The following is a 12034-nucleotide window of genomic DNA, read 5'->3' as shown; positions in this document are numbered from 1 at the left end:
AAACCGAATAAAATGCAAACAACTTTTAAAATTCCAAACAATAAAAGTTGATTACTTACTCGAAACTAATATTTTATTTCATTTTGAGAACGTGATTAACATGCTTGTGTTCTTTTAAAGACGAAATCTCCCTTAGGCTGCAAAGACGGAACTTAATTGGGACTTGAAGAGTCAGGTAATATTGAAAGCTCTTTCTTCCTCCAACACTGTTGTTATTTGGTTGGTTTTGATCAATGCTATAAAGTGGAAAACACTGATAAATGCTAAACATTTCATAATGAGGGTTCTGTACCTACCCAAAGTCACTTACCTTTTAATATTACTCCTAATATTTTTTGGAGTAATGGGGTTCGAACCCGCGACCTTCAGTTTGCGAATAAAATGCCATAACGCCATACTTGGCCTGCAGTACACAAGAAAGGACGAGGTCCACCTAGAACCCAGATAATCAAGACAATATATACAAATACAGAACTTTGCTTTCTTTGTATGATAGTTTTAACGATTCTTAATGTAGTACTGTAAAGATAGTTCCTTTTCTTAAAAGGCAAGCAAAGAGAAATAATATTTAACTAAAACACTTGTGATGTAACAAAGCATTTGCAATAAAGTTTGATAATTTACTACAACACTTGTGAGATAAAACATCTTTGAAATAAACGTGTTTGTTTTTATATCTGATGAAACAAAATAATGTTTGTCATTGTTATTAAATACTTGCCTTGAATTTGGAAAAACCTTCGCTATTATGATTTTTTGACTCAATTCTGCTGCACTTCCTTGTTGGCGTTTATTTTGAATTCCAGGCATTTTGCATATACCGTATGTAAGCACATGTTGTTTACTTTGGCTGTATTTCCATAACTTTTTCCTCAGTTCAGGTTCTAAGTAAGTTTGTTTGTTTTTGAAGTTCTCGCAAAGCTACACGAGGGCTATCTGCGTTAGCCGTCCTAATTTAGCAGTGTAAGACTAGAGGGAAGGAAGCTAGTCAAAACCACCCACTGCCAACTCTTGGGCGACTCTTTTATTAACCAATAGTGGGATTGACTGCACATTATAACGCCTCCACGGCCGAAAGGGTGAGCATGTTTGGTGCGACCGGAATTCGAACTCGCGACCCTCAGATTATGATTCGAAATGCTTAACCAATCTGGCCATGCCGGGCCTTCTAAGTACGTATATTATCACAAGCCAGTGTGTACAGATTTCTGCACCACGTGTTTTAAAAGGTGAATGTTGATAGATTAACAACAAAAGGTTACACTATGTAGCCCTCAATAAAAAGAAAGGTCAATACGTTTCCAGTCAAAGATGTCACAACTAAACCAGAAAACTTGCTCTAAATGTAGATAAACATCTCGAATAGACCCCACTGCACGTGTATTCTGTACAATTTATTGAAGACAGCTAGAGTTGGATGTGTTATTATTGACGTGATTTGATATTCCAGTTGTTTGGAGAAGTATTACGAATCTCCAGTTGAAATACACATATAACGTAGTTTATTTGTTCTAATACTATTCTTTAATGTGCACCTTTTACAAAACTACATGAAAAACAAAGTGGCAAGTTTATTTTAAAATATGTATATGATATGTTTTTTCAGCTGCATTACAGTGGCTTATAAAACGGCTCAAAGTTATTATTATTTTTTTAATATTATAAGTACAAACTTCTCACTCATAGCTTCATCACCTCTTGAACAATTTGAGAGTGAATTTCGATTGGTATACTCGATCATGCCAAAAGTATCATAGATTAATTCACTGTAATCCTGCCTCAAATAATTATAATTGATGGTAGGTTGGTAGGAATCCTGATGAATAATAAAACTGAATCAGATATACCCACTCCCCACCCCTGGTATTAGTAGTGCACGAAAATTTAGTGAATAAAAAGGACAAAAAATGGTCTTGTACTCTAATTCTGCTTAAAAGATTTTTAAGTGCCCGCGGCTATTTAGGTTTCCCTCTTGTTTTATCAAATAATGGTTTTGACAGTAAAATATGTGTTTTTAGTTATGTCTTACTGGAACAATCAGAGTTAACATTTCAACTGTTTGTTTCGTTTTTGTTTTTTGAATTTCGCACAAAGCTACTCAAGGACTATCTGCGCCTACCCGTCCCTAATTTAGCAATGTAAGACAAGAGAAAAGGCAGCTAGTTATCACCACCCACCGCCAACTCTTGAGCTACTCTTTTTATCAAAGAATAGTGGGATTGGCCGTCTCATTATAACGCCCCAACGACTGAAAGTGCGAGCATATTTGGTGAGACGGGTATTTGAACCCGTGACACTCGGTTTATGAGTCGAACGCCTCAACCCACCTTACCATGCCGGAACCCTTTTATTGATAAGAAGAGAACAATGTTTCGACCTTCCTAGGTCATCTTCAGGTTAAGAAAGATAACGTTTGAATGTGATATAGAAAGGTAGAAACGTTATTCTGTCCTTATCAATAAAAGTGTTAATACCCATACCAGCCGTTTTAAGATATATTTTTATTTCAAGTGGGTTTCTTGTTATGAAGGATATTAATAACACTGTCCGCTAGAGGGAAAGTAAGAATAAATTAAGGAACATTTTTATTTTGAAAATACATAACAAATTTTATTTTTGAGAATAGAAAGCTTGAGTTATTATCAATAAGGAAAATTACGGAAGAGAAACGAAACTTAAATTATGATTTTCCATACTTTTGATATTACCAACTTTTATAAGATCTAATTTATCTATTGTGTACCCTAGATGGCTGTAACTCATTAGTTTAACACTGTTTTTCTTGGCATACATTACAGTGTTTGGCTTATAAGTAAGTTTTAGCCAAGAATCGAGGAGATGATTTTTCAAACTTTCTTTTAGTTAAGCCGCCTCCTTTAATTATCTTCAACTTTGTTTCTTTGAAACCGATTTAATATTATTAATAAGGTCTTAAAAATAATTGAATTACAATAAGCAATTTTTTCTTGCATCACAAACGACAGAAATCATCAAAGTTTTAATTTTAAATTAATCTCTTACCGAAAATTAATAAGGAAATTTCCAATTTTTAAAGAATAGGTTTAGAGATTTTATTTATTCTCGACTGTCAAATATCCGGAAAAAACAAATTTAATATATTACTTCACTTATTTTATTAAGAAGAACGAAAGAAAAAAAAAACACATATTCAATAATAATTCCCATCATGGCTGTATCTCACAAATATTCACTTTAGAATGACTGGTTTTTATCACCTCCGCTATATAAATATGAACATTTCCTGAACATTTTAACATTACCACCTAGTTCACAGCCAGAATCAACTTTACTTCTTTGTAACAATATGAATACGAGAGCAGTGGTAAGTGTTCTAAGGATTCTGCTAAGACTTAATAATATTGCCAAACTATGGTTTAACTCGTCAGAGACAAGAGATTGGATTTGTTGCTTGAGATTATTTCAATATAATAGACAGTATTTACTTTCCTGTCTGAGCTTGTCTGTGGCTAAGTCATAAAGAAATCAGGTACGGATATTTCCCCTAGGACCAGTTCAAATAACTCTGTCTGGATGGACCCTTATGATTAACCTCCTGTTCAAAATTATATTTTATCTTGAGTAATTAGATTAATAAGTGATTAGAAAGAATTTTACACAATTATAGAACAACGTGAATCAAACAAAGTATAATTAAATATTTATTAAAAAAGCTCGAGATATTTGATGTTTGACATTCAACTTAAAATTAGCAATTCGTTATTGGTGTTTAGTGTTAATGTTTGTTTGTTTTGAATTTCGCGCAAAGCTACTCGAGGGCTATCTGCGCTAACCGTCCCTAATTTAGCAGTGTAAGACTAGAGGGAAGACAGCTAGTCATCACCACCCGCCACCAACTCTTGGGCTGCTCTTTTACCAACGAATAGTCGGATTAATCGAAACATTATAACACACTCACGGAAGAAAGGGCGAGCATGTTTGGTGTGACAGGAATTCGAACCCGCGACCCTCAGATTTCGAGTCAGACGCCTTAACCCACCTGGACATGCCGGGTCTACGATCAAAGACTTCCCAATAACGAGAGAAACCGTAACACTAGATACGCTGAAATTTGTTGAATTTGCAGGAATACTCTTCGAATGATATATACTTTGACAACAACAACAAAAACAAATGTTAATATAAACAAAACTCAGTAAATTAGGTTCGAAATACCATTATAGTAGATTAAACTAATTTATATCTAATTTATATAAATTTAAAGCAACCTATCTAATAAAATTTAAAAATAGATATTAAACAAATAATATCAAAAAACTTACAAATCAGGAATGTAATATACACGTATGCACGTGTTTTTAATGTACACGAGAACCTTTTATTTTATATTCTGCACAGGCCCGGCACAGCCAGGTGGGTTAAAGCATTTGACTCGTAATCAGAGTGTCGCTGGTTCGAATTCCTGTCACGCTAAAACATGCTCGCCTTTTCAGCCGTGGGAACGTCATAATGTTTTGGTCAATCCCACTATTTGCTGGTAAAAGTGTATGTAGCCCAAGAGTTGGTGGTGGTTAGTGATGATTAGCTTCTTTCCCTCTAGTCTCACACTGCTAAATTAGGGACGGCTAGCGCAGATAGCCCTCGAGCAGCTTTGCGCGAAATTCAAAAAAGAAACAAACAGTACATTCTTCACATTTTCTTCGCCGATGGAATAGTACAAACGATTGTAATAGCTTTTAAAATAAGACGAAACTGACGTTTCATTTCATTTCAGGTTGCAGGTCTGTTTCTGATTGTCACGTTCTACACTACAGAAAGTAAACAAGACGTTTTTGAAAGTGATTACATTGGAGACGAAAAGGATGCAAAATACAATGAAAAAGAAGATTACAGCGGTTATGACGGCATCAAAATAAAACATGGCTTAAGTAAAAGACAAACAGGAAGTAGGGGTGATATAGATTATGAGTTGGCCCCTAGTTTTCCTAGAAGCTTCAGAAACGTTGGAGATCGAAGAAGTAGGTTATTACGTAGAGACGGATATAGTAGCTTGTTTGGAATTGGTGGTGGTGTGGGACGTTACTTCAACCCTTATACTGGGAGCGGATTGAGAAATAGAGTAAATAGACGATTAGGAAATAGGATTGGTTTAGACTGCCACTTGACCACTGGTTTTCGTACATATTTCAGAAACAGCGCAGATCGCAGATACGGGTTATTATCTAGAGGAGGATATAGTAGCTTGTTTGGAATTGGTGGTGGTGTGGGACGTTACTTCAACCCTTATACTGGGAGCGGATTGAGAAATAGAGTAAATAGACGATTAGGAAATAGGATTGGTTTAGACTGCCACTTGACCACTGGTTTTCGTACATATTTCAGAAACAGCGCAGATCGCAGGTACGGGTTATCATCTAGAGGAGGATATAGTAGCTTGTTTGGATATGGTGGTGGTGTGGGACGTTACTTCAACCCTTATACTGGTAGCGAATTGAGAAATAGATTTAATAGACGACTAGGAAATAGGGGTGGTTTAGACTACCAACTGGCCACTGGTTATCGTGGAGATGTCGGAAACGGTGCAGGTCGCGGAAGTGAGTTATCACCAGGAAAAAGTAGCAGATTTGGAATCCATGATGGTCAAGGATTTGTTCCTGGTGCTCCTGATGGATTGGGGGTCGACGCAGGACTTAGAAGTCGGTTGGTTGGTAGTGGAGGACTGAGTGGAAGTGATAGGACAGGCTTTGGTTTACGAAGTGGTGCAGGTCTCGCCAGTGGGTTGGAAAGTGGAGCAGGACTTGACGGCCAGTTAAGAAGTGGTTATAGTTAAAAGTATAGCGTGCAGTTTGATACAAAAGTGTCTAAAGAAATGAAAAATTTCAATATAAAGGCCATGATTAACTTTTATCCAAGTGAGTAGAAATGGTTGTTAAGTTATTTAACGTTTAGATTTGGAAAGCTTGTTAAGACTTATTAATGAGGAAAGAAAGACTGAACAATTATTTGGGATATTAAAAGTAAACTTATTGGACCATCAGTGCGTTTAAAGTTAACAGTTCATAAGTACTCGTTCTCAATGTTTATTCAGAACTCGGCCCGGCATGGCCAGGTAGTTAAATAACTCAACTCGTAATCGCTGGTGGTGGGTAGTGATGACTATCTGACTTTTCTCTAGTTTTACACTACTAAATTAGAGACGGCTGGCGCATATAGCCCTCGTGTAGCTTTGTGCAAAATTTAAAATTAACATACCTTTCAGTAATTTATGTGAAAAAAAATGAACGTTTGGTCAGTTAATGTTGAGGCCCGGCATGGCCAGGTGGTTGAGGTACTCGACTCGTAATCCAAGGGTTGCGGGTTTGAATTCCCTTCCCTTCAAATATGTTTGCGCTTCCAGGCGTGGGGCGTTATAATGTGACCATCAATCTCACTCTTCGTTGGTAAAAGAGTAGCCCAAGAGTTCATGGTGGGTGGTGATGACTAGATGCATTCCTTCTTGTCTTACAATGCCAAATTTGGGGCAGATAGCCCACCAACAATTGTTTTTTAGTTCTTATCAATTTTAAGATAAAAGTGCTTGAAGTAACTCCAACATTCGCAAGAATTAACTTTCTGTTCAGCTTTAAAGTAATAGAAAGGGAAAATTAAAAACAGAACAGGTTATGAACGTTTTTAGTTACACAGGAAGAACAACGTTTACAAATCAGGGTCATATAAAGAGGTACAATAAATCATTTAACACAGGTGTTAATTATTAAAAGTGAAGTTTTACAAGTACTAAAAACTTAAGCCTCGTCAGACACTATAATTATCACTTGAAATTAACCGAATCACTTATTTTGCTGTGTTTCAACTCAGTTGACACAGAACTTGATAAAGATTTTTTTGTTTTTACAGCTTCTCAGGATCCTGACGCTACTCAAACTATCTACTTCCCGAAATCTTTCTTCTCCAATTAATGAACCTTATATTATATATATTACATGAAGAAATACATTCGAAGCTGTCTTACACTCTTCAATCTCAGTTGTGAAATAAAAGACTCAAAGTTCAACTCAGTCTGAATGCTTCGCTTTATCAAACGAAGAAATAGAGAAAAATATTTTCGGAAAAGAAAATAACTGTAGGGATGGCAAATATCACTAATTCAATATAAATAACATAGTAAGGATGGCATTTGAATCATCCTAACTTTATCTTAGCCGTCCCTACATTTACTTCCTTTTATGGAAAGTTTTATATTGCTTTTTTTAATACAGTGTTTAACAGATTATGGGAAGGTTTCATTTTTAACCACTTTCTGTGTATAATGAAGATCCAACTTTGATATTTATTGCTTGTCTATTACACTATGTAAAAAAGTTTTTCTTGCTCCTGGGTAGAAAGTGTTATTTCCCAATTGCTTATGTTTAAAATAAAGACCAGTGCAAAACAAGAGTGAAGGCAGCTAGTCATCACCACCTAACGCCAACTCTTAGGCTATTCTTTTATCAACGAACTGTGAGGAATTGACTGCACATTATAACGCCCCCACGGCTGAAAGAGCGAGTATGTTTCGTGCTACCGAGATTCGAACCCGCGATCTTTGGATTACGAGTCGAACGCTTAAACACACTTTTCCATGCCGGGCCTTCTTGTGTGCTAGTTCATTCTTATTATGTTCGAGTGTTGGGTAAATCAGCTATAATTGTTTTGTTTGGCCTTTTTGCCTTTTTTAAATATGGGAATATGAATATCTGGGAAGAGATTTTGAGTTTATTTGTGTATAGAAGGTGAACTGTTATTTTGATTTTTCTAATTTTTTTCTAACAGTAATTATTTTTAGATAACCAGTTGTAACATATTCTATGTTTATCTTCTTTGTTCGTTTATTTTGTGGGTATGGGTATCACTATTTTGCACCAGATGGTATGGGTATTCTTTATCAATACTTTTTGTGTATATTTTCTGCTTTTTTTATGAGTCTGTCGCAGATTACTAATCATTAGCTATCTTTACTCAGGCTGTTAGTGGTTGTTGTGGCCAGTTTGAGATTAATTTTGAATATTTGAAGTTAAGCACAGGCTACACAATGTGCTATCTGTGCTCTGCTTTCTACGAATTACGAAACCCGGTTCATACCTGTTGTAAATCAAAAGATTTTCTACTGTGTTACTCGGGAGGGAGCGCCTTTTAATTTCTCATATTTATTCCAATTTGATTTTTTAGTTCAATTTTTGGGTGTGTTCTGGTCAGTGCTGATGAGGGGACGTACCGAAGACACTCTGTACCGGTAAATAGTCGCTGTTTGAATCTACTCCTTATTTATTTATTTCACATAAATCCACACAAGTATTTAGATAGGAATACTAAAACAAAGATTAAAGTTTCAAGTTATAATAGATCATTTCTTAAAAAACGTAACTCTAGTTTACATTATAGATAATTCCAAAATATTTTATCAGCATTAAATTCTTATGCCACCTACAACTTAAAGAACCTTCACAACAACACATAATAAGGTAGTTTGTCCTAATAAATGTGGAAAATCTAATTACAAATACAACAAACATGTTTCAAATACATTTTTCGAAGAACAGGTTTTCGTTACAAAAATATACTTAAAACGATTATCACAATTGAGTTTATAACAGTTACAAGTTTTGTTTAATTCATATACTGTATAATTCAAGGTATATTAATTGAATGAAGGAAATTTCAGGACATAATTTGTTTCGGATAGTTACGATCCTGAAAAAAAGTAAAAAATAAAAAGTTCAACATCGACTGATTTGAAATACTAATTCTACACTTGAATTAAATAAGTGAATCAATTATTTTAAGATATGGTTAATTGATTCATGAGGTTCAATTTGTTTATTATTTGTGTAACTGCACTTTTAATAAAACACTCGTTTTTACTTGAATAAATTATTTATTGTTCTTGCTTACATAACTCTGATTTACAAATATTTTTCTTGAATATATACCTAAGTGAACTTGTTTAACTCATAATGTTCATAGCGTGTCATGTTTTTAATTATCCCTCTCTATTACTTTAAAGCTAAATAGAAAGTTAACTGTTACAAATGTTTGAGTTGCTTCAATCACTTTAATCTTATAATTTATAAGGATGTTTTTGTAAATTTCGTGCAAAGCTACATGAAGGCTATCTGCACTAGCCGTTCTTAACTTAGCAGTGTAAGACTAGAGGGAAGCAGCTAGTCATCGCCACCCATCGCCAACTTTTGAGCTAGTCTTATATCAACGAATAGTGGTATTGACCATCATTTTATAACACCCCTCTAAAGGCTGAAAAGGCGAGCATGATTCTAACTCGTGATTCTTAATTACAAATCAAGTGCCTTAACCAACTGGCCATTCCGGGTCTGTTTACGATTTGAGTTTTTCTTTACCGAACAAAAATGATCGGCATGGCCAGTTGGGATACACCGTCACATCATAACGTACGGTTGAAAGGGCGAGCATGTTTGGTGTAACCGGAATTCGAACCAATATATACATTTACAATGAATTATAATAAACTGGATTTAGTGATAATTCTGCATAGAGTTGTGAAGAAGCAAAGAGAAAAATATTAACGGATCCATTTCTTGAACTACCTGACAAACGTATGATATTCACATTATAAGACCTTTCCATATGGCTGTACAACGACTGTTGTGTTTGGACGTGAACAAACACCGGTTGAAGTCATGCATTGCTTTGTGTAGTTCTCTCTTTTGTCTGAGGCAATTGATTCAAATCTATACTTCACAAAATGGGATATAATATTTTTTATAATTTTAAGCACTTGAGAAAAAAAACTTGTAAAACTGATCTACCGAACTTCTTTGATGCGTTTTCAATCAACTAGTGCAGCTTGAATTCACTACTTACCAATTATGTTTAACAGCATTTCAGAAACCATATTTATAACAACGTGTTAAATAATTGTACTGGACCACTTGAACACGTAGCAATGTCAGAAAACGTTTATTATTTGATTACTTAAACACTAAGCACATTAATGTGATATGATTCAGAACTGACAACAATTGAAGCTCTCATACACGGCACAGACCCTTATTGGATATTGGATGATAAGAACTTAGCCTGTCTATTTCTGTTTTCATAAATGGCCATAAGACTTATTACAAAACACAACTTAAGCTTTACTGGCCTACACTTTCAGCAATCATTATCAGATAAGATTTTATCATAGGCCATAAGACTTATTATAAGACACGATTAATGCTTTACTGATATCTAAATTCAGAAATCAATATCAGATACGATTTTATCATGAACTAAAATCAAAATCTCAATCATCGACTAACATCCGTCCTATAACAACAATCGTTCTTGACTATCCTACATGCTCCCGCTAGTTCAGTGGTAAGTCTCCGGATTTACAACGTTAAAATCAGGGGTTCGATTTCCCTCGGTTTTCTCAGCAGATAGCCCGATGTGGCTTTGGTATAAGAAAAACAAACGCATATCCTACATTTTGTCAGTCTAAGTAGATGGCGCAGCAATCAGCACCTTCTCTCGATTTGTACAGCATTTTCTATGAAACAAGAAAGGAAGACAAATAAACAGCAAATGCATTAAATAATTGTATTACGTTTCGGTATTTTTTTAATACATAAAACGAACGTTAGAAATTATTTGAATACTAGTAAATACAAAAACAAAATGTTTTCTTGTAGATTTAGCAAATTATTTACCAATTACACCACACGAATAAAGCGACATTGTATGTTTAACAAGGATTCACAATTAATACATTTAATGTATGTAATTTCAGCTCTTCTCAATATCTAAGTGATAATTCAGTAAGTCTGTATGGTATAATTAACACTTTGGACAGAACAATTTTTTTATCGAATTTTTAAAATGAAATAAGCTGCTTCATTTCACATCTCCCACTGATACAGCGGTAAGTCTACGGATTGACCAGGACAAAATCACTGGTCTTCACTAACTCAGCAAATAGCCACATGTAGCTTCGCGAAAAGGGAACATACGCTTCATTTTACTTGTTATATCATAATAATTCACATTTTACAAACAATTTTTGTGTTTTAAAACAATTTTTTTAGATTTAGTTTTACAGGTGCAATTGTTTTATTTTACTTTCAAAAGTAACAGGATTTCGGATACCAAGGTTTATTTGTTTTTATTGTATAATCCGGTGGATATGATATTCTATAGCATAAAATAAAACTATTGAAAAGACAAACAAATTATAAAGCCATAACAACTTGTGACAAACAAAATAATAATACTTTCTAATCAACGCAACCTGAAACAGTTTCAATCAAACAGTTAGTATTTCAGAAACTGACATTTTCAGTTATAATATTCAATTTCCAAGGCAACGCTTACCAAATTTTGTTTAAATACCAGTAAAATGTTAATGGAATGTAAATCTTGAGTGTTTTGTCCATATTGTTAAACGTACTAGCGAGCTGAAAGTGACAACAGTTGATGAAGCTGTAAGTTGGGTGCTTTATGTTAGTGATTTAGAGTTGTAGTTGTGTTAAATACGTTAATTATTTTATATCATAAATATATTAGAACTAAGTTTACTGCTGTGCTTGTAATATTAATATAGATAGACAAAACTTAAGATGTTTTAACTTTCTTTATTACGGTCGTTTTCCAAAGGAATATTCACGATTTGAGAAACAATGGAGTTTATTTAATTCATTTATATTTACCAAATATGTTTGTGAAATTGAAAAGAAACCATTTTATTATTTATTCTGTTTAAAGTAGCAAACACTGTAAATTTGTTTCAGATGATTCGGTAGAATTATTTCAAAGGCCTTTAAATTAGTGTTCAAATGAACTAAAACATTTCACAACAACACAGTGGCTATTCGGACCAATTACATATAAGTTCTTGGTACGGAAGTTATACCGTTAGAGACAAGCAGGATTCCAAGGTTAATATTTCCTATCACATGATTACTGACGAGCCAATGCTAGTTTACTTGTGTTTGTTTTTAACAACTATTTTCTGAAACTAATTAAAGAACCAAGAACAGTACAAATGCGAGGAATATGG

General features: G+C 34.3%; 1 protein-coding gene across 1 annotated transcript; it reads left to right on the top strand.

Annotated features, from left to right (window-relative positions):
- The first annotated feature begins 3325 nt into the window (after positions 1–3325).
- On the top strand, positions 3326–8181 carry LOC143223948 (uncharacterized). The gene is made up of 3 exons (XM_076452420.1): positions 3326–3343; positions 4754–5891; positions 6877–8181. Exons 1-2 carry the CDS (start codon positions 3326–3328, stop codon positions 5807–5809), a joined length of 1074 nt encoding a protein of 357 aa, XP_076308535.1. The 3' UTR covers positions 5810–5891; positions 6877–8181.
- The last annotated feature ends 3853 nt before the right edge of the window (positions 8182–12034 follow it).

The sequence above is a fragment of the Tachypleus tridentatus genome, chromosome 8 (assembly GCF_004210375.1).
Source record: "Tachypleus tridentatus isolate NWPU-2018 chromosome 8, ASM421037v1, whole genome shotgun sequence".
In the NCBI taxonomy this organism is placed as follows: Eukaryota; Metazoa; Arthropoda; class Merostomata; order Xiphosura; family Limulidae; genus Tachypleus; species Tachypleus tridentatus.
This window is presented reverse-complemented; position numbering and strand designations above follow the sequence as displayed.